The sequence below is a fragment of the Eublepharis macularius genome, chromosome 15 (assembly GCF_028583425.1).
Source record: "Eublepharis macularius isolate TG4126 chromosome 15, MPM_Emac_v1.0, whole genome shotgun sequence".
Taxonomy (NCBI): Eukaryota; Metazoa; Chordata; class Lepidosauria; order Squamata; family Eublepharidae; genus Eublepharis; species Eublepharis macularius.
The window spans coordinates 56326982-56353991 of NC_072804.1; the positions used below are offsets into that span (position 1 = coordinate 56326982).

A 27010-nucleotide genomic window follows, 5' to 3' on the forward strand; every position below is an offset into this window, starting at 1 on the left:
AAAGCCACATACCTGGTTCTTCCCTCCTCCGTTTTGCCTTGAGCTAAGCAGAAAGAGGAGGCCTAGTCCAGGGATCTCCAATGCGGTGCCTGTAGTAGGGTTGCCCGCTCCAGGCTGGGAAATTCCTGGAGATATTGGAGGTGGAACAGGGGAAGGGTGGGGTTTGGGGAGGGAAGGAACCTCAACTGAGTATAATGTCATAGACTCCACCCTCCAAAGCAGCCCTTTTCTTCAGGGGAACTGATCTCTGTCGCCTGCAGATCAATTGTAATTCCGGGAGATCTCTAGGGACCACCTGGAAGTTGAGAACTCTAGCCTGTAGGCAGGATTGTGCCCGCCAACACCTTTCCTGGTGCCCACCAAGTGTTTTTAGAAAGTGGGTGGTATAGAGTTCCCAGGTGCAAACTGCTGGGGGGTTGCATTCTTGCCCGCTGATCCGCCAGTGATCGGCGGAAGGAGGTAAGCCCCCCGGCGATTGCTCGTCACTGGCAGGCAACCCAGGAGCATGTGCAGTGTGCAAACTCCCAAGGGGTGCGACTAGGGTTTCCAGGTGCCCGCCAGTGGCTAGCAAACTCTTGGAGATTTGCCCCCTCACCCGCTGATCGCCCCAAATGGGCATAATCGGCTCCATGCGGAGGGCGAGAGCACTTGCGTGGTTGGTGCTCTCGGAAGTGATGCCATCTTGTTAGTCCCGAAGGATGCCCTTGTGCCCAACACGAATTAAATGTCAGGGTGGTGGCCTCAACCAGAACCAGGGTGTTTTCGGTCGGGCTCCAGCCTGGTGCAACTGTCTGTCTACTGAAATCAGGGCCCAGCAGGATTTGTTATAGCTTCACTGGGCCCGTAAGACAGAGATGTTCCGCCAGGCATATGGTTGAGGATGGGCTTGGCCTTCTGCCGGCCAATATAAAAGAGGAAGACTGAAAGATCTAAACCCTCCCCTAGAGTTGTCCACCATCTTGAATTTTGTTCTGGATCTTGTTTTTGGCTTTTCAAGTAGCACTTATCGGCTGCCATCTGGTTATTAATTTATTGTGCCAAATGTCTTAAATGGTTTTTAGATGTTTTTACTGTTTTATAATGTAAAAAATTTATACATGTTTTAAAATTGTTGTAATCCGCCCTGAGCCCGTCCGTGGGGAGGGCGGAATAAAAATCTAAAATAATTTTTTTTTTAAAAGGGAGGTACCTGGCAGCTAGAGTTCCCAGGTGCCCACTAGAGGTGGGCAAACTTCCAGGGATTTGCCTCCTTGTCTGCTGATTGCCCAGGGATTGGCAGGAGGGGCAAGCTCGTGGAGGTTGCCTGCCACCGGCAGGCACCTCAAGCGTGCACACTGCAGGTGCGCTCCCAACCGGCACGGTGATGTCACTTCCGGAAGTGACGTTGTTGCGCCGCCCGTCGGAACATCCCCCCGCTTTACTTGGGGCCAGGAGCACTCACGCGGCTGGCATGATGATGTCATTTCAGAAGTGACATCATCGTGTAGGCCTCGGCTTGTGTGTGTGAAGAAGAGCATGCTCCCAGCACGAGGCAAGTGCCAGGTCCCCCTCCCCCCGAGAGGGTATAGGGACCTGGCAACCCTAGGGTGGTGGCAGGTAAGGCTTCTGCCAAGCCTGGCTTCTGATCGGCCACTGGAGTGTCGATTGGCTGTGCAGATTTTTAAAAACGTGGCTTTGGCAGCACAAGGACCGTCACTGTGTGACTAGAGGTATGCTGTAGCAGCCATTTTGTGCCTGGCTCCACCTCCTGCAGCAGCCATTTTGTTGCTGTGCCCCGTCAGAGATCACGTATTTTATATATTTAGTTTAGTAATTTAGCAGAGTAACATATAGCAGAGCAATTTAGTCAGAAGCATTTAAACCCTAACAAACGTGCATTAATTAATCCTCAGACAAAATTCATAGAAAGACAGAACTTACAGTTTATTGTAGCAGATTTCTTCCATAGCAATATCTTCTGGTAATAATAAGGAAAAGATCCTAATCTAAAGAGTTACATTCTCTAGTCTAATGCCACGGCCTGAAACTAGGCAGCGAGGTTGTAGGTGCGGGTTTGTGGACAAAGAGAAGGGCTCCATGAGGAGCGTGGTGGCTTCACATCTTTTCTCTTGGAAGAGCATGAGGGAAGGTGTGAAATCTCCCAAGAGGCACAGAGGCAAGAGAGGAGGAGTCAGGAGGCGTTCCCACCTTAGACAAGAGAGTGGGAGATTGCTAGACTTATACATTACATTCAAAGAGACATGCAGCGCCCCCCAGTGTCCAAAGGCAGGCTGAGTCGCCTATTCCAACACCCCCAACATGTGCCCACAGACTCAAAAAGGTTGGGGACGGCCTCATCCAAGGGCTCCAGTGAGCTTCTGGCACGAGGCTCGGAATCCTGTCAGGCCCTCGTCGAACCCAGTAGCCCTTGCAGAGAATGTATTTCTTTGCTCGGTCATGCCAATATTTTTTTTAAAAAAATTCAAACCCAACGATACATTCACATAATAGAAAAGAGGTCCAAGATAATTTACACTCCACTCAATCTTTTATTTTATTTATTTCCTGCTTTCCACCAGAAGTTCCTCACAGCTGTTCACAGCAGGTTGAAATGCAGCTTGGTTATAAAAGTGAACATAATAAATGGAAATGAGGCCAGGATGGTACCCATCCCAACAGCACGCAGAGAAGCATTGACTTCTGCAAAGAATGTTGCTTGAGGCCCACGAACTCTTGGCATGCAGCTGGCCATCGAAGTGTCCTCGATCCCTTCCCGTAAATCCTGGAGGGATTACATGGGAGGTCTTGTGCCTTTGTCTGTGCATGAAGGTGCAACATCGCCACCCCACCCCCCCTCCTTAGGATCTGAGCCCCTTTTGGTTGAGAGCTACAAACAGCAGCAGCAGGAGGGCTGGGTGCGTCTTGGCACTCTAGGACAACCGGCCATGACGGATTCTCTCAATCTGGTTCAGTGTCTGCCTGATCACCAAATGGGGAAAACTGCAGAATTCCGCTCACGTCAGATTCACCAGGGAGCCTGGCAGGGTTTGCCTGCAATGTGCCAATTGGTTCACTTTCTCAAGTCAGCTCCTCAGTTGTGCACTACTGTAACCATTGTGCAACGCACTCACTGTCTGACTGAAACATGGGTGCATTCAGGTTGTGAGTCGCTGAATGGGAAGCTGCTGAGAGCCAGTTTGGTGTAGTGGTTAAGAGCACAGGACTCTAATCTGAAGAACTGGGTTTGATTCCCCACTCCTCCACTTGTAGCCAGCTAGGTGACCTTGGGCCAGTCACAGCTTTCTCAGAGCTCTCTCAGCCCCACCCACCTCACAGTGTGATTTGTTGTGGGGATAATGATAACATACTTTGTAAACCGCTCTGAGTGGGTGTTAAGTCATCCTGAAGGGCGGTATATACATCAAATGTTATTATTATCGAATGTTATTGTGTATCAGCTTCCTCAAGGGAGGCCTTTGCAAGTGAGCACCTCGTATGATTTCTTGGGGGCAGGGGTTACTATGTTTTAAACCCCCCCCCCATAGTCTTAATCTGGTCCAGTCCTACAGTTGCCAGCATTATAAAATAGTAAAGAGTCCAGTAGCACCTTTAAGACTAGCCAACTTTACTGTAGCATAAGCGTTTGAGAACCACAGCTCTCTTCGTCAGATGCATCGTCAGCTTATGCTACAGTAAAGTGGGTTAGTCTTAAAAGTGCTACTGGACTCTTTACTATTTTGCAACTACAGACTAACACGGCTAACTCCTCTGGATCTATGACCATGGAAAGCACAGCTTTATAAATTGTCTCTAGTTCTGCATCTTCAACAACAACCTTGCAATGCTGAAATTAAGCAGGTGAAGCCTTTTCCAGAATGGAGACAGGAGGTCAGAAAAAGCTTTGCTTGTGAAATTCATGTGCCTCGGGATTGTGGTTACGGGAGCAAAGCCAGTTTAAAACAAACAGGCGCCAGTCCCATGCTGCCTAAGGGCACACACACTGGACAGAAACAGGAGTCTTGCAGCACCTTCGACTAACAAGATTTCATGTTGGCACACACTTCTGTGGAGCAGAGCCCATTTTGATAGATGCATCTGGCGAAGTGAGCTCCAGCCCACAAAATCTTACACTGGGGGGGAAAGACTGAAGGTGCCGAAGACTCTAGTTTATTTTTGCTACAACAAACTAACCTCCTTCCTCCTGAGCTAGAAGGCCAGTCAGGCTCAGCACGGCCAAAAGACAGACTGAGCACCCGCCTCAGCGCATGTTCTGTCCCATTCCACTCTCTGCCATTTACAGTGCAATTCTAAGCACTCTTCTAAGCCCACTGATGTCAATGCCTTTAGAACGATGTAACTACACATACGTTAATTTATGACTTTGTTTGCTGCAAATATAGGAAAGGAAAGGTTGCTTTACAGATTTCCCCCTCTTCAGCTACACAAGTGCCAAGGGGGCCTGGCTGAAGAGATGTGTCTGCTGACACAAGAAAAAAACTTCTGTGGTGACACAAACATCTCTACCCTAGAGGGTCACAAATGCTCTGCTGAGAAGATGTCTTTCATGCCAGACGATCACTCATATCCCAGCTGCCTTTGAAAAATTGCCTTCTCTCTGTAGCCTGAAATGTTTTTGCCAGAGACAATCCAAGATTGCATTCCAACATTAAGCAAAACCGTAGTCAACATTAATTGTGATTAATAAACCAACTTAAGATCCTGATTTGGGACTGTAACTAACCACAAGTAATAGAGTGACCTACATTCAGACAATTATATTAACCATTAATTTAATTAAACCGTGGTTTTGCACAACGTCTGAACTCAGTCAATGTCTTTTACAGAGCAATCCTAAACTGGTTTACTCAGAATTCTACTGAAGTCTACTGACACCCAAACTAAACATTACCTTTTGTATGAGTTCACCACAGAGTCAACTTGTGTCTCCCAACTTGTGTCTCCCACTGTCACACAGCAGCTGCAGGACATTACTTCTTTTTAAAAAAGAAAGCCCAAATGGGCTTGGAATGCCACCACAGGGGGAGGGAGGGCTCTTGCCTCCCCCAAAGCCATTTTCCCTAAGCAAAACCAGTGTGGGGGTATATTTCCTCATTTCTGCTGCTCCATATGGAGTATTCTGTGCCTCTGAGGGCATGCTTTGAAAGGTTTCTCCTTCTGCATGACCCGCACATTCACTGACCATTGTCTGGTATGGATAAATGAACCCAGGGCAATTCTCAAGCTACTGCCGCCATTTTGTTGGATTTACTGAGCAGAATGTCCTACTGAAACTAAAATGGGCTTCTAACCATTGCCCAAGTCATTTGGGCCATCGTATCTAAGAAACTTTGAGGCTCATCCTTTTTTCTAAAAAAAAAGTCATTTGATTTAGTTTCAAGAGATGTGTTAATAGTTCTTCCCTCTCCTCCGCCTCTCTGACAACGTGTCAGATGTGTGTGTGTGTGTGTGTTCAGAACTGAAGCGTTTGCAAGGTGGGAAGAAGGACAGCCCTCGACATCTTCCTGTTTCACAAGTTGTCCCTGGTCTTGTATTTTCTCTTGACGCGGGCGAAAAGCCCCAGCTCCTGTTTGAAGACAAAGTCCCAAAGAACAATGCCCCAGGAGAAGTGATAGGGAAGGTTGTTGTAATATTCAGGGGCAATCTTCTTCACCTGGAAAGAAACAGGCACCATGGAGACAGTCAGGCAGAACATCAACTGTTCTAAAAATATCTGCATGATTTACATTCCTGGACTTTCCTCCTTGCAATCAAGTGGGAGTGGGCAAGAGAGGGAACTATTTCTGCACTGGGTGTGAAGGATTTACAACTGACAACTGGGTGTTGTCGTTTTTCCAGGTGGGACTTCAGTGAATTAATCGAGAATCAGAAAATTCCTTATCACCCTCACAGAAGCCATGAACAATTGTCTCTCCAAAGCCTGGCTTCTGCAGCCTCAAGTTGCCTTGGGACCATGCAGGGAAGGGAAAGGGTGTTTAACCCTTTAACAGCTACTCAGTTTTAAAGGAGAAAGGGTGTATTCCGAAAAAACACATTCCTCTTTAAATTAATAATAACAATAACAACATCTGATTTATATATTGCCCTTCAGGACATCTTAACACCCACTCAGAGCGGTTTACAAAGTGTGTTGTTATTATCCCCACAACAGTCATCCTGTGAGGTGGGGGGGGGGGCTGAGAGAGCTCTGGAAGAGCTGTGACTGACCCAAGGTCACCCAGCTGGCTTCAAGCAGAGGAGTGGGGAATCAAACCTGGTTTTCCAGATTAGAGTCCTGCCGCTCTTAACCACTACACCAAACTGGCAATAGCAAAGCAGGGGACCCAGTTATGAACAATGAAACCAAGTGGAAGATGAAGGATTTAACATCCTTTCCCATCCCTGAATAGCACTGAGGCAAATCGAGGCCGAAGGCGCCTGTAATTTGCATGACATGGAAGGAATGAGATGTGTAACCTCTGTCTCCTTTCTTTGAGCTCACAGGCCCCCTGAGCTGTTAGCATCAAATGCACACGTTATTTTTAAGTTCATGTGCTTTTAGCATAAGAAAATAATAACTTCCTTACTACCTTACTTCCTAACCACCACTTACTGCCATAGTCAGGCTCAGGGTAGCTAAAAGGAAAGTTGTGTCAGGATTACATAAGCATAAGTAGAAAAGAGCAAGAGTCCAGTGGCACCTATAAGACTAACAAAATTTGTGGTAGGGTAGGAGCTTTCGTGAGCCACAGCTCACTTTTTCAGCTGTGACTCACGAAAGCTCATAACCTACCTCAGATGTTGTTAGTCTTCTAGGTGCTACTGGACTCTCACTCTTTTCTACTGCTACAGACAGACTAACCCATCTTGATCTAGTTACATAAGCATACGTTTGATAATTACCATGAGAAATCCACCCACGCCATCTTAGACAGGCCGAGCTGGGCAGCTCAGACGGACTGAGTTTGGAACACAACCACTTTTACAGGCAGTGTTGCCAGCCTCCAGGTGGTGGCTGGAGATCTCCCAGAATTACAACTGATGTCCAGGGCCGTCGTCACATGGGCATCTCTTCCGTTAAATTTACAGCATATGGCGTCCTACCTGTTATCGGCACAGTAACGTTTCTTTGGGTCATCTAACGGCTCTTTGCGCCACCAGCTGTCCACACTGAAGCACTCTGTTCTGTTCTCTCCTCTAACCGCGCAGAAGCAGCTCCTCCCCCCCTTTTTAAAATTATTCTGGCGTTTAATTCCGCTATAACGGAATAACAGCATATAAACATTCCGTTAGAGCAAAACATTACGACCTTTTTGTTTTTCCAACTTTGAAATTATATAAATAGCCCTTTGCCCGCAGAAAACTCCCTGTCTGACGTGATCCCCATCGCTGAAGACTCTGCCATGGCGATTGAGTCATTTTTACTTCAGCAGAAATTTTGCATTGTGTTATGGCGTTATGGCGTTATAAGGACATAATAAAATTAAAAAAAGGGGAGTCGCAGGAAGAAATGGATTCTGGGTTTGAAGGGAGGGCATAGGACGTTGCGAGGCAAAATACATCGATGTGAGGCATTCACACTGAGGCACAAAATAGCACAACTATCAAGCACAAAGCAGAAGAGAGAAAATCGCTACAGTGTTGGAATAAGGTGGGTGTTTGCCGGGAAATAGCGCCATTTTAGCGCTAAATAAAAGCCTGTGTGACGACGGCCCAGGTGACAAAGATAAGTTCCCCTGGAGAAAATGGCTGCTTTGCAGGAATTATACCCCTCTATGATCCCTTCTCTCTCCAAACCCCACCATCTCCAGACTCCACACCCCAAATCTCCAGGAATTTTCCAATCTGGAGCCAGCAACCCCATTCAGAGGGGTGTCAGCCACGGCAGATGCTCTTTTCACCATAAATGTCCCTGCTTTAAAGAGTTCTCACTTTCCATTAAGTGCAAGTTTTCTTGTCACAAATTTGAAAGCCTTTTTCTCAAAACATTCTCCAATGGACCAAACCAGTGCTTCAGATGGGGGCAGCGCACCCCCTGGCACCACCCTAGGACAATAGTGAGGGCATGCAATTCTGTCTCTTGTATCCACTGGATTTTTATGGGTATCAGAGTGCGTGTAAAGAATCCACAGAATTTTTAAACTATAGTTTCATTGTCTTTTCTGGAGATTAATTAAGTTCTGTTTAGGACCTTGGCTTAGCAAATGAGCTACTGTGAAAAATCCCAGTTCCTTAAAACATATCTAAAGCTTTTTAAGAAACCAGTCAGAACAAAAATCGAAATAAAGATTCAAGAAATGGAGATCACCAGGGCTTTTTTTCAGCTGGAATGCAGTGGAACGGAGTTCCGGCACCTCTTGAAAATGGTCACATGGTCGGTGGCCCCGCCTCCTGATCTCCAGACAGAGGGGAGTTGAGATTGCCCTCCACGCCGCATTGCGCGGAGGGCAATCTCAACCCCCCTCTGTCTGGAGATCAGGGGGCGGGGCCACCAACCATGTGACCATTTTCGCCGAGGGTGATTTAAACTTTATAAAACTTCCCCCTTGTTCCAGCTGACCCAAAGTGACATCATTGTGTGGTCCTGAATTCCACCACTGAGTCCCACCACCTCTTTTCCCAGAAAAAAAAGCCCTGGAGATCACCCTTTACAGATGAATTTCCCCCACCCATCACAGCTTTCACTCTGATTCATTTAAGGATGTGCCCACTGAAGTATGGGGCAAACAGTAACTCAGCGAGTGTCTGCCACCTTCTTCAAAGGGCTAAATTAACCTTACCAGTGGTAGTTTGCTTCCTGGGATGCTGGGGAAATCATGATGTTCCATATGGTAACCCACATTGAAGGTAATCCAGTTCAAAGGCCCGTAATAGGAGACGGTGTCATAACCTTTGGCGTACATGTAGTGCTCCGCGATAAAGTGGCCTGTGACGAGGTTGAAGCCGGTGGTCAGAAGGGTGCCAGCAAGCATATAGGCCACAGATTTGACTCCCATAAAGTTATAGATGAGAAGATCATAGGTCAACTGGACAACAAAGTTGATGAGTTCCATTTGGGTGATTGGCTTGGGACTCACGCAGAAAGGTCTCAAGCCATAGAATATTGGCTGCAGGAAGAGCCAGAGAAACCTTCTCAGGGGAGTGTTGAAGAGGCGGCACTCCAGACTGGTGGGGACGTCTGTATCCAACCCATCCCCACCCAGGTAACGGTGGTGGTCAACGTGGTACTTCTTGAAAGAAGAGGCGACTGGGATGCCGATAGGCAGATTGGCAAACATACCGAAGTAGCGGTTCCATATGGCTTTCTTGTTGCCAAAGGCCACATTGTGAGAAATGTCATGGATGGCCAGGGTCATGGCGTGGTTGACGTAGCTCCCAAAAACGAAGGCCCAGAAGAAGACCCACTTCCATGGCAAGTCTTTCACCAGGTAGCAAGCTACCAGCTGAGACAGAACCATGAGGGTCACCACCCATTTGAAGTTGGAGTCAGGGCCCATCAACTTCTTTATCTCGGGATATTTGGCTATATTGAGGAAACAAGAAACAGATAGCATCAGTTGCTGTGGCAGTGAAGGAACCAGCGATGGGTTTGACAAGAGGCAGTTCTAGGATTGCCAGGGCCGTTTCCAGACGGCCCCCCGCCTCGCGAAACGTCGCACGTCGTCGCGCGTCGTTGCGCAGAAAACGCGAAATATCGCGTTTTCTCGCGCGAGTTTTGCGCGACGTCGCGCAAAACTCGCGCGAGAAAACGCGATATTTCGCGTTTTCTGCGCAACGACGCGCGACGACGCGCGACGTTTCGCGAGGCGGGGGGCCGTCTGGAAACGGCCCAGGTCCAGGTTGGAGATTTGGGGTGTGGCGCATGGAGAGGGCAGGGTTTGGGGGGGGGTCCTCAGAGGGGTATATAATGCCATAGAGTTCACCCTACAAAGCAGCCATTTTCTCCCGAGGAACTGATCTCTGTTGCCTGGAGACCAGTTGTAATTCCGGGAGATCTCCAGTACCACCTGGAGACTTGGCAACCCTAGGCAGTTCCTAAAACAGGACAGAAACCAGAACACTTTTCTTGGCAAGCATGGACCACTGGGGCATCACCTATTTATTTATTTGGTTGTTTTATATTTAGTCTACATTTTTCAGTGATCCAGAGGAGTTAGCTGTGTTAGTCTGTAGTTGCAAAATAGTAAAAAGTCCAGTAGCACCTTTAAAACTAACCAACTTTATTGAGGCATAAGATCTCAAGAACCACAGCTCTCTTCGTCAGATGCATCTGATGATGCATCTGACAAAGAGAGCTGTGGTTCTCGAAAGCTTATGCTACAATAAAGTTGGTTAGTCTTAAAGGTGCTACTGGACTCTTTACTGCTTTCTCAGTGAGGCTCAAGGCAAATTACATAATGCAAGTCGGTACAATCAATAGGATGTGGAGCCATCGAATAAGCAACGTAACAGGGCCAGGATTGCAGAAGTCTGAAACAGTCCTGTTCCCTCTCTTGAATCGTCTTCCTTTTATCATTTCATTCGTACAGTTCATATTTTGTTGGTGTTTGTATGGCTTATGGCTTCGGCCGGAAAAGCAATAAACATATTATTATTATCATTTAATTCTACCGCAGCCCTATTTCCTTTACAAAATCTGAACAGTTCTGTTTTACACAGTTTGCAGACAGCCAAACGGGTGGGAATGCTAAGCGTGAAGGAGGGTATATAGAGTTCTCTCCAACCTGCAAGCCTTAATCTAGCCATCCATTCTATAACTTCCCTGGCCAAGGACCACTGGTCTCGAAACACTTCCTGCTTGCCAGATCTCTGAACTGCACCCGCTCAGGTTTGGCAAACTTCAGCAAAGAATTTGCAAAGGAGCTAAGGCCTTGCACAAAGTGTTTGACTTCAGCCCATCAGCCCTGTTCCCACCCCCCCGGCCTTGCTGAGGAAGGTGACATCTTGCAACATTCTTTCCCTTGACCAAGAAATCTCAGATATTGCGCTGCTAACTTCCTGTAAAGAAGGAAGTGTTTTCCCTGCACTTTTCGACACAGCTTGGTCAGATGTCGGGTTTCAGGGGAAGAGCTGGGGGGCTGAGCAGATTTCAAACAAGTCGGTTTCAGGTGGGGAATGGAGGCAACCTCCATTAAGGTTCAGGGTCCCTGCAGTCAGTTGTTGGAGGCAAGAAATGAGCAGTCCAGACAAAGCAAAAACGACCGTCCTCCCCACATTCATAACAGGGTGGCCGATCTGGAGGTCTCATCCTGCCTGCTAATCAATGAGAGGGCTGCGTTCTTTCCCTAGGTCCCAGGCTTAGACTCAGGCCATGAGATTTCTGCACAAAGATTTGGCCCTTGGTTTAAGAGAGCGATCGGACAATATGAACCTGGATTATTAATATCTCTGCCCTTTCATTATTTCAACTTCTGCCCAAGAAGAAGGAATTTTACCCTCGAACAAGATTGAATTACATGTGGCTGTCACCTGCTAAAGCACATCTTTTTATACAGGCTTTTAATTAAGAGGTTTCATTAGCTTTTTAATGATCTGATTCTCTTTTATGGATAGCTTTTATGCTGCGTATATCCAATGCCTTGTGTTTTTAAAAGCTTGTATTTTTAAACTGTGGTTTTTAATTTTAAGATGCCTTGAGCAGGCCTCTGAAGAGGTGGCATGAAAATATTCTAAATAAGTAAACAGGTGTCATTGATAAACCGACATCACAAGTCCAGCTCTAGAACTGAGGGACCCTAATTCACTGTCGTCTTTGATGTGGGCTGCATTCGGACAACCCTACTAACTGTAGTTAGTTTAATGAAGCCACAATTTGGTGGGATGTCTGAATGGAGCTGGAGGCCATTTTCACACTGCTTGCTGGCCACGGAACATCACATCGAGCTCCTGGAACAGCAGTGTCTTCCTGGCGCGATTTCGCACGAGAACGGCTGTTCTTGCACGAAATTGCACCAGGAAGATGCTGCCGTTCTGGGAGCTCGGCGCAATGTTCCGTGGCCGGTAAGCAGTGTGAAAACGGCCACAGATTCATTGATGTTTAATGCTTCAACCAGGCTGTGGCTCCCTTCAAACAGCCTGCGAAACCATGCCTGAAATAAAAATAATTACAGTTAGTGTGGTCATAGGGTTTAATGACATCTTCCCTGTTTCAGTAAATCTGCCAGTCTTTACCGTGACACAAGTTTCCTTGTAAGTGTTTGCTACAACATTTGTCATGGCTGCTCTGCTGGGATTCAAAAACAATCCCGGCAGGGAAAGTGACGGGGTGGTGGACCACAGGTGATGCTCCCATGAACAATGTCTAAACTATGAGGAAACAGACCATACATTCTGCGCATTCTTTTCTGCCCATGGCTGCCTGCCTGCCTTCTGGCGGGGATTAGAAGTTGCTCAACAGTTCAATGAGCTCCAGCCAGGAATCTTCATCGCTGTCAAGTGCACCTCTTTGTCAAGCCACTTTGTGTGGGACGGGGAAGAAATTTTATTAGACAGCCCAAAACGACAAAGCAAGAAAGAAGCAAGCACCCAAGGTCAATTCTCTGCCCTCGAAGGATTATGCGCAATGGCGACTTTGGGTTTGTGTAACATAGCACTTTTACCCAGGAAGATAAACAACAGAAATTCTACATCCAGAAGAGTTTACAGTCTGTTTTGACAACGGTTGGTGAGAGAACAGATTGAAGGGAACTAGGGCAGTGTTGAGGCAACGCTCAGCCACTCATGGATTATTTGGGGTCCTTCAAACCTAGTCCTGAAGTCAGCTCATTAACCACTGAACTATAGTTTGGGGTGGTGAGCTCACACATCTTGGTTTCATCTGGACTTAATCCAGATGTTTTCCCTGGAAACTCCCTACCAGGCTACAGGGAGAAGGCAAAGAAACCAGGCTTTGTCACTGCAATCCAAACTTGGAGTCATCAACTCTGACCTAGATTCTGGTTCGAAAGCTAAACGCAGTTAATGTGATCCACAGTTTTGTGAAATGCCTGAACCAGTGCAGGGGGGGGGGTTGAACTTTCCTCCCTGCTGTGTTATTTTTTAATATGATGGAGGAGGGTGGGGGTTTTTTTTAGTGGAATAAAATATTTGCAACTGGAATCCAGTACCTGATATCTCAACGAGGACCATGCATTCTGCCACCCCTGGGCTCTGCCAGTTCATTCTTCGGCATGCAGGCCCTAAGTTCCTTTCCTCTACGAAATCAGGGCCAGGATTGGATTAAAGGCTTGTACTATACAGTACCCAGTTTCCTGGAGGTAAAGTGTAGATGACTGGGAAGGCAATGGCAAACCACCCCGTAAAACGTCTGCCAAGAAAACGTCGTGATGCGACATCCCCCCATGGGCCAGTAATGACTCGGTGCTTGCACAGGGGACTACCTTGACCTTGACCTTTACTATACAGTAATTGCTGAGGAAAAGCAAGGGGTTTGGATCCTTCCTGCAGACACTTGCTCAGTGGCCCACTTAGCAGCTCTCCAAGCAAGTAAGTGGACAGCAAGGAGGAAGAATGGGGTGCCACCACCATGGAGGGGGGGGCAAGCATTAAACAAGGGTGCCCACCACTGGAGGGACTACAGCGGGTGCTTTGCCAAGGTCCTCTCGAAACCTGGAGGTGGTGGGGGACAAAATTTGCTGCTTCTAAATTGTGCCCTGAATTTGTGACTCGGGGCAGCATCTGCATGATCAGGCATGCCTTGGCAATCCTCATAAGACAAATAGCCAAAAAAGGGAGAGAGATTTATTCTATATTCTATTAATGATCCTCCCAGCTCCATTTGTTTGCTGGATGCTTTGCCAACTCAAACACAGATGCGATTCAAAGGAAATGCACTATTTTGTTCTCTCACCTGCAGCGAAGCAGATTGGCACTGGCTAGTGGAACCACACCCAGTATCTGTTCTTCTGCAGTTCATACAAACTGGTCGCTACCAACATCTATAGAATTATAGGTAGTTGCATCACGACTATAGGTTACACGTCGCATCACGACGTTCTTTTGGCAGACTCTTGTTACGGGGTGGTTTGCCATTGCCTTCCGCAGTCATCTACACTTAGTATGGAATTATACTAAATAACAAAGATCCAAGAGTCTCATCCAAGGAACTGTTTGTGCTTTGCATGGGAGAAAATTCTAGCCAGCAAGGCAAGACAAATACGACCTTTGCTTTTAAAAAGAACACAGCTCTGCCCAAAGGGAACCTCAGTGCTATAATCTCCACGATGTACACTCAGTGTTTGACACAGGGAACCAGAATTCTGAGGAGGGACATGGTGGAGTAAGAGGAAGAAAAGGAAGAGATTAAGGCAAAGGAGGGTTCCTTCCACGTCCCCCATTTCCAGAGTTTGTTCACTCTGTTATTACAGATATACCAGAGAATGCTCTTGCTAATCTTTTGCATTCCAATGTTTCCTACATTGTCTGCCAGACTTTTTTAAAAACCTGGTTTGGGGCTATTTCTATGAGTCAGAATGCAATTGGTCAAGCAATGAGCAACATAATTGATGAAGCCCCAACTTTCTTCACTCGCTGTTCTGTATTCCAAGATGGCACGACCACTACATGTCCCACTACTGGTGGTCTCTTAAAGTGGAGTTTTGCATTTAAAAAAAACAACGCGTGTTGTTTTGGCACAAGTGCATTTTATTTAAGTACTACTTAATTAAATCGATTGCTAATTTGTTTACTAATGTGCTTCCTGAAAACAACTGAAATTGGCCCTTGTTGTCAGAATTTGTTAGTGGGTCGGAACCAGGCCTTTTTGGCCTATGTTAGAAATAGAAAACCAGCTATAGGTTGGGGGAAAGAAATCTTCCAAAAACTCTCTCTGTCCCTGCAGAATAAAGTTGCATTCCCTGGGAAGATCTCACCAGAGAATAGGTAAGGCTATAAAAGTTAATTGTGTGAGACCTTTTTTTCAGTCCTTTGGTATAAATCACCAAAAGATCAGAAGTAAACAACAAACAGATTATCTCTAGGAAGAACAGGTGTGGTGTGAACATTCCCTTGCAAATTGTTTTGTTTTGCCTTTATGAATAAAAACTTGCAGTTTTGCTTAAAGACCATCTTGCTGCTGGCATATTATTTTTAGCAGAGACATCAGTTTAGTACTAGGGAAAGATCAAGTGAGGTTGCACTCTTTACATGCCTATGGTAAGAGGCAAACCCAAGCAACTGGTGGACTAGTCCCCGGTTGCAGAGCAACAATTTCCACAACAGCCCTCTGATTAGTTTTTTCCAGTTTGCCTCCATCGCAATCCCACGATGTGTTTTTGTTTTATCCCTTATAAGCTGCAACCTAGCTTTTAAATATTTTTTTATTGTAAAACCACAACAATAAAAATAAACAAAGGAACTAGCAATGCAAATGACTAATGATAGGGCTTGATTGACTGCAGTTAGTTGCTACTTATTAAATAGCGTCAGTGAGAAGGAGAAATAGGCTCGCGATTGCAGGGCGCCTTTCCATTCCAGGACTGAACAGGCAGGATCCTGCAGCATTGTTCTAGATAAGAGTGCAATGTGCAGTGTCATGGGAGAATCACAACTTGAATGCTGTTCCCTGCAGATTCCAAACAAGCAGTATCTCAGCAGCACTGAAGGACTATCTTATAGAAGGGACCCAGAGGCTGGAGCCCTGAGAACCCTTTCCTGGGAGCAAGCCCCCACTGAAGAAAATGGGACTGACGTCCAAGGAAATCCACTTTAGTCTGGTTCCCACAGCCTGCCAGTGAGCAGAAAATCGGTAGTCTGTGGCAGGCTGCCTGTGCTGTAATAGTGGCCAAAGGAGGCTTTTGGGTCCTGCAGTGTGAAGGGGAATGCCAGAGACACCCAACCCGAGAGGGGAAGTTTGCCCTCCACAGCTGCAGGGTATACGGTATACTCCTGCAGAGGTGAGGGGGTCTCTACTGTCTTTTGCTGATCGTAGCATCTGTTGTATTTTTCGGGTGGGTCTGAACACTGCTTGAAGGTTATGCTGTGGACAAGTTTACATCGGGACCACAAGGCATAGCATCCAGACAAGAATAAAAGAACATGAAAGACATTGCAGACTTCGACAACCTGAAAAATCAGCAGTGGCTGAACATAGCCTAACTCAAACAGGGCACAGTATCTTATTCCAGGACACCAAAATACTGGACAACACTTCCAACTACTTTGTCAGACTGTACAGGGAAGCCATTGAAATTCACAAGCATAAGCAAAACTTCAACAGGAAAGAAGAAACCTTAAGAATGAACAGAGCATGGTTTCCAGTTCTGAAAAACACCAGGCTAACAAAACACGCTATACTCGACAATAGCCCTGCAGAGAAGATTAGCACATCAAGCACCAATCCATATGCAAAAGAACCTCCTCAGGATAAAGTGAAGCCTCCCGCCATTAGCATTCCACACCCTGGGAAACTCTTACAGGATGACTCAGCTCAACCCCACCCCTCCTGAGTAGATACAAATGACCTGCCAACATCTTTTCCACACTGTGACACTGAGAGATCTCTGTCTTTTGGTGCTACACCTCTGAAGATGCCAGCCACAGCTGCTGGTGAAACGTCAGAAACTACAATGCCAAGACCACGGCAATACAGCCCGGAAAAACCACAACAACCACCCTATAACTGAGTCCAGAATCGGCTCCAAATTGGTATCTCTCTTTCCATGTACTTCGAGGTGCAGTGTTCAGTTGGGCTCAATTCTGCTACTCTTTTCCACCCACAAGAAGCATTCGTTGTAGAATATAACTACTGTATTGGGAGTAGAACTGTCAAATTCTTTGAATACTTTATTGGCCTCCAATGCTTTGGATAAGCCCAGGGCTTTTTTTCGGCAGGAACGTGTTGGAATGGAGTTCCGGCACCTCTTAAAAATGGTCACGTGGCCGGCGGCCCCGCCCCCTGATCTCCAGACAGAGGAGAGTTTAGATTGCCCTCTGCGCCGCCGAGCAGCACGGAGGGCAATCTAAACTCCCATCTGTCTGGAGACCAGGGGGCGGGGCCACCGGCCATGTGACCATTTTCGCCAAAGGTAATTTAAACTTTAAAAAACTCCCCCCTTGTTCCAGCTGGCCCAAAGTGATGTCATTGTGCAGTCTTGAGTTCCACCACTGAGTTCCACCACCTCTTTTCCCAGAAAAAAAGCCCTGGATAAGCCAATGTTTGGGACCCCTTCCTATAGGTCTGGGTCTCTGCCTGGAGCCTATACAAAGAGGTAGCCATTAATTCTTCTCCTCCTTTCTGGCCTCCTGCTTCCCCTTCCTGAGTGATATATGCTGGATATGGGACATACTTGTATTTTGAGGCTGAGCATTTTCGTTGTACGCTTCATGTTACTGTGACTGCTTGACAGTCCCATCCTATGTAGAGTTATGCCCTTCTAAGCCCACTGAAGTCCAAAGGCTTAGCAAGGTGTAACTCTGTCTAGGATGGCACTTGGAGTGTGCTAATTCTTCCTCTCTGTCACCTGTGCCCTTTTGATGGATATAGATTTGATGAAAAGGATTTTATATATTACTTTTATATATCACTTATATGCCTTGCACTTTTTTTCTACGCTCAGGAGCCAATGTAGTATTTGTAATGCAACCTGTAAGAATATGACACTTCTATTGTAATTTTGATGAGCTTTTGCACAGTAAGAGACCGTCTACTTCTGTGTAAGTAGGTTTAATTATCTGTGTAAGTAGGTTTAATCATCCAGCAGTTTAATTAAATCACCTGTTTTGCTTCAATTCAAGAAGGACTCCAGGATCTTATTTTAATTTTTATTGTGGTTGGTTGGAGGCGCAAAGTTTTGCGCATAACACTTTCACCACATGCAAGGTCTCAGTAATTGCACAAGGAAGCACTTTGCCAAAGAGCCTTTGACGGCTGCATACTTGTCTCATTGCCTTGACCAGGTGCATTTCCTTAAACCAGGTGCAGAATCTATAACAACAACAACATTCAATTTATATACCGCCCTTCAGGACTTTACACCCACACAGAGCAGTTTACAAAGTATGTTATTATTATCCTCACAACAACCACCCTGTGAGGTGGGTGGGCTGAGAGAGCTCCAGAGAGCTGTGACTTACCCAAGGTCACCCAGCTGGCTTCAAGCGGAGGAGTGGGGAATCAAACCTGGTTCTCTGGATTAGAGTCCCATTGCTCTTAACCGCTACACCAAACTCCAACTTGAGAGAGGTAGAGGAAAGAAGGTCAACGTCTGTAGGTTCAGGCTACCCTTGTGTGAAGGTAGGACCAAACTGCAAAATGAGCCCAGACTCAATAACAGAATTGGTGAAGAACTGGAGGCATGACGCATGTTTCTGAAGCATGCCAACCCGACTGGAACATGCAGTGGCAGCTGGCATCGGTTACAAGACTCAGAGGAAAGGTCAAGTCTAACTTACAAGTTGTTGCTCCTTCATGTATGGTGACAGATAGGTAAGAACAGAAGGACTGTCTTTGGATTGCACATCATTGCTCTGTGCAATTACTACAGAAGCCTAATCAGAGAATTTCAATATTGGGTTTACAGACGTTTTGACAGAGGAGTGAAGATCTTCCCTGACGGCTTGAAATCTGGCTCCATTCATTTCATACCTTCTTCTCGAGAGACTGAGGTAGTCAAACCAACATTTCAAAATCGTAGGGAGAGTCAGGTCAAGGCATTCTGTCATGCCAAGCGTGTGCCACCCCAGTCTGGCCCAGAATCTACAGCTTGCCATGGACCCAGGTGGCAGCAGCAGGCATCTGGGAGGCTGTGACAGGTGCCCGCCAATGCCACGGCTCCCCAACCAGGCAATGAAACAGCCCTTCCCCGTTGGCATGCGGCAACTCGGCTCTGAATGCAGGAGCACTGCCCTTCCCAAATCACTGGGCAATCAGGGTCAGCCTCCAGTTGGGTTCCAGCTCCTGGGGGCTTACCAGAGTGCCAGTAAACGCCAGGCCTGTGCACGACAGCGGTCCGGTCTGCACATTCTTTTATTTTACCTAGAAATTCCCTGCCCTTGCAAGACAGGCAACGTCTGCCAACCTTCTAAGCTAGTAGCGACATTATTGGAGGCTGCTCTCCTTTGCCAAAGTTCAACACCTTCGACATGTCTTAAAGAGATGATTTTAATACAAGAGATGTTCAAGTCCAAGCCTGTCTGAAGTCCTTGCGCCTAATCACCGATGGTCACGGAAGCATTTTTAGTTACTAAGTGGGTGAAGGAAACACCCAGAGGGCACTTTCACATTTTGCAATCTCATTTCTCGCATGGAGCAGCAGCTCAAATTAAGCGGTATCAACATCTCTGCACAGGGAAGTTGCGTATTGTTTTGTGCCGTGAGCACACTGGACCTGATGTTGCCATGTGGAGAAATCACATCAGTAACCAGGTGGCAACAGACTCCACGCTCGGCTCTAATCATCAAAGGGAGCTGTATTTGGGGGCAACGATGGCTGGAATACCTTGTGGGATGTATAACCCTCCCTTTTGATCCTTCTTGAGGGCCCCCTCCCTCAATGAGCTTCAGGGCAGTGAAAGAGGTTCCCGCTGATCTATCTGCTGGCTTCCACCTGTGGGCAGCCAGCCTGCACAAATCAGCTAAGGCATTTCTTGGGGTGGACAGTAGCCAGACAGGTGCCTTTGGAAGGGCTCTGGGCCGTGCCTCGGCACCCATGGCCTCAGGCTAGCCTTGTCTGCTTCTGCCCCTGACTTTCCTGCCGGCTGCAGCCAAGTCTCGGTCCCCCCAGGAGACCTGCTGTGCGAGGCCATTGTGCAGTGAAACATTCTAGCATGTCCAGAAGTGTTCTTCAGGGCTTGATCCTAAGTCAGTTTGAATCATGCAGTGTCTACCGACAGTGAAATAGAAAAGAGTCCAGTAGCACCTTTAAGACGAACCAACTTTACTGTAGCATAAGCTTTCGAGAATCACAGTTCTCTTCGTCAGATGTGTCAGGCATCTGCTTCGTGCATCTGACGAAGAGAACTGTGATTCTCGAAAGCTTATGCCTCAATAAAGTTGGTTCGTCTTAAAGGTGCTACTGGACTCTTTTCTATTATAGACTACAGACTAACATGGCTAACTCCTCTGGATCTGTACTTACAGTGAAGTTCCCCTTGGGTAGGACCTCCTGTCGAGGTCCTCTTTCTACCCACTGTATCTTTCCCCGCTTATGTTCCTATGCCTTGTTTTGGATCATAATTTCCCTCTGTGCTGTTCTGACTGTGGTCCAATTTCATGATTTCAATCTATGCCTGCTCAACTCCTACTTACCATACTTCTTTTGCTTTTGTTCCCTTGGATTCCGACTCAAACTTTCTCTCTCTACTTTCTGCAAACTGTCTCTCCCTACTGCCCCAGTCCCTGGCTCCTCCACCTACGTTCAACCCTCATCCCACAGCCCTCACTCCCCTCCACTCCCAATTCATCCTTTCCCTCCTTTCTTTCCTAGCTCTCTCATGCTGACCCATTGTCTTTGCCAGAGGGACTCGGTGGGACCAGCGCTGGGTCCAGACTCACCCAGGATCTCTTTCCTTCTCTCCGTGTGAGGTTGATCCGTGTAGACCCATTCGAAGTCTTCTCTGCTTGCGGTACTTCCCATGACTCTGCCCAAGATCCAGGGACCTCTGGCCTTCTTGAGAGTGTCCCTCTTCTGCCAATCTCTCTCTCTCGTCTGTGCCTTTTGGATGACCAGACCAGTCCCACCTGCTCCACCAAAGCACCTGCTCAGCCAGTTTGTCTTCCTTGCTTGGGGACTGGATTCTTTTCACGAAGAGCTCTGCCACTGAAGTTCCTGGCGAATATCCAGGAGTCGGAGTTAATCCATGCTGTACCTGGGCACTTGGTTACAAATTGTGCTGCTGATGAATGCACGTTGTTCTAGTACTTCACAACGGACACTGGGTGTCTCCTACCCCTGTCCCATCACTCCACTGAGCAAAGTTCATCTATTTATTTATTTAACATATTTATACCCTGCCTTTCCTTTAGGCTCAGGTTTGAAGCCTTCTTCCAACCTAAGGCACCTTCTTCTAAATTAAGTGGTTCTTCCATTGGAACCACCCCAACTTGGTAAATGGCTTTATAAAAAGTATCAGGACTAATTCATGAAGGAGGCAAGACCTCTCAACAGCTGTTCAACATGATGTCTGAATGGAGCCTCTGTCTTCCAGAGGAGTGAGCCGTGTTAGTCTGTAGTTGCAAAACAGTAAAGAGTCCAATAGCACTTTTAAGACTAACCAACTTTAAGCTTTTGAGAACCACAGCTCTCTTCGTCAGACGCATCTGCATCTGATGAAGAGAGCTGTGGTTCTCGAAAGCTGATGATGCATCTGACAAAGAGAGCTGTGGTTCTCGAAAGCTGATGATGCATCTGACAAAGAGAGCTGTGGTTCTCGAAAGCTTATGCTACAATAAAGTTGGTTAGTCTCTAAGATGCTACTGGACTCTTTACTATTCTGTCTTCCAGGGCACTGTACTTTTTACCATTGCAAGATACTCTCTTTTCAGATGTACAGTGGCCGGTGGAAAACTTAACTCTGTACTTGGCAGGTGCACAGGAGTAAGTGTAAGGGATAACGGTAAGGGTAAGGGGTAAAGGTGAGTGATAAGGTTAAAGGGAAGGGGTGCCAGGTCCGTTGCCAACAGCCCCTCCATACTGTTGCACAGTTTTAGATAGTATGTTGCAATAGCCTCATGCACTTGTTCCCTTGTTGCTTTCCAGATTCCAGTATGGCGGAGACCTCGGAGATCTCGGATGGCTTGCCGCAGTGGCCTTGGGACAGCTCCATCCGTCCTGCTACTGATTATGTTCTGCGGGATGGGCTAAGCGGGTGGGGGACGGGTAGAGGGGTAGTTATAGTGTATCATGTATTCAATGCGTCATTCTTAACAAGAGACCTGTGTACAGCCAGACGCCTTTACTTGCTTCTTTGTATCCTATGGACATATGTATGGTGAAGCCAAGATATCTCAATAAAACCCATTTACTCAAGAGCCTGGATTTCTTGCTGCAAGGGTTGGGAGTCAGCTTCCACGTATCCTGTCTTCCATAGACTGACAAGGGGAAGGGGAAGGGCAGCCATAGGGGAAAGGACCGAGAGGACTCACAAGATGCTCAGTAACTTTGCATCCTCCTCCAGATATGCAGTGCAGAAGCACATGGCGTGGGGGAAGAGAGAAGAATCACATTCCAGGATACAGCAAGCACAGGAAACATCCAGCCATTTCCTACTCCTTGGGTTCCTTCTCCTCTCTTAAATGGAAAGAAAAGAGCTGATCAATACACCAAAGCCAAGATCCATAAAGTCCCAGTAAACTAACCCCACCCAGCACTTCTAAGTACACCCTGGGCCGACTGTTTATCTTCGGGTTGCACTGGCGGGGGGGGACTGGTTTTCTGGAGGGAGGCTGGGCTGGGGATCATGCGGGGGGGGGCAGACCCTTTCAGGCTCCCTGCAGCCCCTGGGCCTGTGCTGGCGTGGGCGCTGTCCTCCTCCTTGCTGATACTGCAGACTGGCCCTGGGACTGCAGTTCGCGGTGTTTTCTTCATTGCGCTTCAGTGCCAGTTTTAACAAGGTTATGGTTTATATTCGTTTAAAGCTGGTACACTGCTTTGAAAAAAAAATCAGCTAAGGTGGCATATAAATTTAGTCCATAGGCTGGTAAGGAAATCAACGAGGGTGCACTCGCACCCCTGACCTGAGGGTGTGAAGGCACGTGGGGCGGGGCACCACTATTCCAGCTGAGAATGAGTGAATTCCCCCTTTGCGTTGCTTTGGAATGGGAGGGGCCACAGCTCTGGGGTTCAGTGGCTACATGCCATGCAGAAGGTACCAGGCTTGCTCCTTGGTTTCTCCGGGCAGAAGGACCTCAAGGGAACTTTGGTCTGCTGTGGAAAGAGACAGATGCCTCGTTGGAAGTCAGAGGAGCCACTGATGGGCTGGACGGACCGGCACTCTAACAGAGGACAAATTCCAGCTTGTGCCTCCTGTTTATCATTTGGAGGCACAAATTTCAGTTTGTGCCTCTTTCTATCCCTGAAAGAGAGAGGAAAAACCAATCAAATCATCTATCAAATAAATCCAGAGGAGTTAGCCATGTTAGTCTAGTAGCAAAATGGCAAAGAGTCCAGTAGCACCTTTAAGACTAACCAACTTTACTGTAGCATAAGCTATCGAGAATCACAGTTCTCTACGTCAGATGCGAGTACTTTTGAGAATCACAGTTCTCGCATCTGACGAAGCGGACTGTGATCTCGAAAGCATATGCTACAGTAAAGTTGGTTAGTCTTAAAGGTGCTACTGGACTCTTTTCGATTTTTCTATCAAATAAAGGTGCCACTAGACTCTTTACTATTTTGCAGCTATGGACTAAGATGGCTAACTCCTCTGGATCTATCAAATCACCAATGCTCACAACATTACCTAGTCAAATGGGTTAAGCCACTCTAAAAAGCTTAATGTGACACACCACTTTGATGTTCAGGCATGCAATAAATTGAACTGATTTGCTGAAGGTGAAGGGAAGAAGAGACAGAAGGGAATATAGTGAAAAGATTCCACGCGTCAGTTCACACCTTTCTTTTTAAACTCATACACAACAGGTGTATACATGGACTGCCTTCGAGCCACCCCACAGATTTTGCAATCCCTGCCTGGAAGTGTTGCTGGGTTTAATCCTTGAAAAGGGCGGCAGGCAGCTCTCGTGGGCTTTGGCAAGTCCGAGCAGATAGCAAAAACTCTTTTGCTGGAGCAAAAAGTGGTGCTCTAAAGGATAATTTTGAAGATGTGTCTTCCATTTTGTTGCCCAGAAAACAAGGATAGAGAAATTGTTTCCCAAAATCAGTCAGTAACCTCCTGTTTCATTTTGCTGCTGCAACAGATTAACACAGCTGCGCACTCGGCGTCCCACTTCAGACAGTTCTAAGCAAACAGTCAAGCATCCCTTTTCATCTCTCTTGGGCTGCAATCCTCCAACACACTTTCCTGCAAGTAGACCCCAATGATACAGTGCAATCCTAAGAAGAGCTATTCCAGTCTAAGCCCATTGATTTCAAAGAACTTAGACGGGAGTAACTTTGCTTAGTATTGCACGGTCATTTCCGAGTATACACGTCATACAGGGTTGGTTTGTTTACTCCCAGTTTACAACAGGGAAGCGTTAAGACAGAAGATAACGTAGAATATATCAATTCTGGAGTTTCCCAAAACTTTCTCAGCCAGAGAGAACAAAAGGGATGAAGACGTCTTGTGTATGCACAGATAAGCAAGTTACCTGAAATGCAAATTCTGTAGGTTGGACCTGGCACTGAGAGCAGTCTGTTACAGAACCAACTGGTCTAACTAAAGCTACACAACAGGTGTGACCACTTCTTATGAAGGCTCAGGAAACAGGCGAGAATCGGTCACAAAAGTGTGTGGTCTCACAAGCACATTATGCATGATATGGGTAGAATGTTTATGGCATCTCACCGGTGTGTGTGTGTGCACGTGCACCTGTGAATAAGCATGTCATATGAGGAAGGCAAACACATGTTCCTAAGCACCAGGGAGCATGCGCTGAAGAGCCCTGTGTGATTAATTTATTTATGTAAAACATTTGTATGCTGCCTTTCTACCCAAAATAGGGTCTCCAAGGGGGCAAACGTTAAAATACTAAAAAAATTTTTTAAACAATTCAACAAACACGCAGAAACACAAAAAACAGGGAGGAGGGCCAATAACAGTTATTGAGGGTATGCCAGATGAAACAAAAAAGTTACGTTTTTTAAGAACAGGGAAGCGCAAAGACAACTTCGAAGTGTATAAATTTTGGCTTTCCCAGAACTCTTCATGCAGGGAGAAGAGAATTCATTTAAGAAGGAAATATATTCTTATGGCACCTTATGGACAAGCAAGATTTGTCAAGACATAAGCTATTGGGTCATTTGATCAGATGCATGAAATATGCCCTCCCTTAGAATGCAGCCAGGGGTAGGTTAGTTTTAAAATCTTGGTAGGAAAGTTCACCAAAGAATAGGCAGGAAAAAAAGGGGCCCAGCAGCCTCAACACTCCAAACTCTTCATGAAGAAAAAAAAGAGAAGGGTCTGAAGCAGAGAGCTCTGACACTCGAAAGCTTACACCTTGAAAATCTTGTTGCTGTCAAAGGTGCCACTGGACTCAAATCCTACCATTCTATGAGCCTCTGGCTTTGATATAAGCGACTGGATATGAGCCAGGATATGAACCAGTTTGGTGTAGTGGTTAAGAGCAGCAGGACTCTAATCTGGAGAGCCAGATTTGATTCCCCACTCCTCCACTTGAAGCCCGCTGGATGAACTTTGGTTAGTCATGGCTCTCTGGAGCTCTCTCTGCCCCATCCACCTCACAGGGTGATTGTCGTGAAGATAATAGTAACACACTTTGTAAACCTCTCTGAGTGGGCATTAAATTGTCCTGAAAGGCAATATATAAATTGAACGTTGTTGTTGTTGTTGTTATTAAATGCTCAGGGATCTCCATTTCTACTTGGGTCTGAAGAAGGGAGCTTTGACTTTCAAAAGTTTACACTCTGAAAATCTTGTTGATCTCTAAGAGTCAAGCCACAAGTGACGAATTACACTTGCCTGGCAAGTGAACAGACACACATAGTGATCAAGTGGAGCACAAGTGGAGCGCAAGTGAACAGGGAGGAATACACGTGTGTCTGTTCACTTGCCAGGCAAGTGACATTCGTCACTTGTGGCTTGGCTCTGAGGTGCCACTGGACTCAAATCCTATTGTTCTACTGCAGACCAACATGGCTACCCACCTAACTGTCATTTAGACAACATCCGTAAGAGATCAACCAATCTCCTTTGCTTTTAGGGATTTCCAATGTCCCTTCAAAAAATCAATGCATCTCTATAGTTATTTGGAAGGAGCCAATGTGTATGTTATGTGCCATCAAGTTGCCTCCGACCTATGGTGACCCTGTGAATGAAAGACCTCCAAAATGTCCTATCATTAACAGACTTGCTCAGATCCTGCAAACTGGAGGACGTGGATTCCTTTATTGAGTCCAGCCACCTCGTTTTAGGTCTTCCTCTTTTCCTACTGCCTTCCACTTTTCCTAGCATTATTGATTTTTCCAGAGAATCTTGTCTTCTCATGATGTGTCCAAAGTACAATAGCCTCAGTTTTGTCATTTTAGCTTCTAGGAAGAATTCAGGCTTGATTTGATCCAGTACTCACTTATTTGTATTTTTGGCAGTCCATGGTACCTGCAAAATTCTCCTCCAGCACCACATTTCAAATGAAACAATTTTCTTTCTGTCAACTTTCTTCACCGTCCCACATCCATACATAGTAATGGGGAATTCCATAGTTTGGATTATCTTGATCTTGGATCCCAGAGAGACATCTTTATCTTTAAGGATCTTATTTAGCTCCCTCACAGCTGCTCTTCCAAGTCTCAATCTTCTTCTGATTTCTTCATTGCAGTCTCCCTTTTGGTTGATGATTGAGCCAAGGAATAGAAAATCGTGAGCAATTTCAATGTCCTCATTGTCAACTTTAAAATTGTGTAATTCTTCAGTAGTCATTACTTTTGTCTTCTTGATGTTCAACGGTAATCCTTTGGCGCTTTCTCTTTTACATTCATCAGTAATCATTTCAAGTCTTCACTATTTTCTGCCAGCAACGTGGTGGTATCAGCATCTCAAATTGTTCATGTTCCTTCCACCAGTTTTCACTCCCACCTTCCTCTAGATCTAATCCAGTTTTCCTTATGATACACTCTGCATAGAGGAAGGAGCCATTATATCCTCCAAAAGTAATTGGTTGGAAATTATCGGAACTGGAATTAGCCAGCACGTTTCCTCATATGATTTCCTACGTAGAGATGTGTAAGAGTATTTGATACTTCAGGACACAATGTTAATTTTCTTGCCGTGTATTTCGTTTTCTGCTTTCCCTTTAGATTTGCAACAACAGGTCACAAACATGTTTCCAGTTAAATGACCACTCCATCTCTCTCTCTCCTTTTGAGAATCACAGTCCTCTTCTTCAGATGCAGCTCTCCTCTGGAGGGGATGTACTAAA

The 27010-nt window shown here is 46.3% G+C and overlaps 1 protein-coding gene across 2 annotated transcripts; it reads right to left on the reverse strand.

Moving 5' to 3' along the window:
- Nucleotides 1-1902: 1902 nt before the first annotated feature.
- Nucleotides 1903-27010, reverse strand: LOC129343661 (sphingolipid delta(4)-desaturase/C4-monooxygenase DES2-like). 2 transcript variants are annotated; one of them, XM_055000004.1, is made up of 6 exons: nucleotides 26162-27010; nucleotides 22784-22986; nucleotides 22058-22202; nucleotides 20468-20741; nucleotides 8757-9499; nucleotides 1903-5650 (listed from the first exon to the last, which is right to left on the reverse strand). In XM_055000004.1, the coding sequence occupies exons 4-6, from the start codon at nucleotides 20547-20549 to the stop codon at nucleotides 5507-5509; spliced, it is 969 nt and encodes a 322-aa protein (XP_054855979.1). In that variant the 5' UTR covers nucleotides 20550-20741; nucleotides 22058-22202; nucleotides 22784-22986; nucleotides 26162-27010; the 3' UTR covers nucleotides 1903-5506. The 2 variants fall into 2 exon arrangements, with proteins under 2 accessions (XP_054855979.1, XP_054855981.1); XM_055000006.1 differs by lacking the exons at nucleotides 22058-22202; nucleotides 22784-22986; nucleotides 26162-27010 and adding an exon at nucleotides 18049-18147 and having other exon boundaries at nucleotides 20468-20556.

Bases quoted from the DNA above. Each gene is read 5' to 3' on its own strand.
- LOC129343661 (XM_055000004.1), bottom strand. From the start codon at position 20,549: ATGGGAAGTACCGCAAGCAGAGAAGACTTCGAATGGGTCTACACGGAT. The intron at 9,500-20,467 runs GTGAGTCTGGAC...TCCTCAATATAG, and splicing joins GAGAAGGAAAGAGATCCTGG to CCAAATATCCCGAGATAAAG. The intron at 5,651-8,756 runs GTAAGGTTAATT...GTTTCTTTCCAG, and splicing joins CAGGAAGCAAACTACCACTG to GTGAAGAAGATTGCCCCTGA.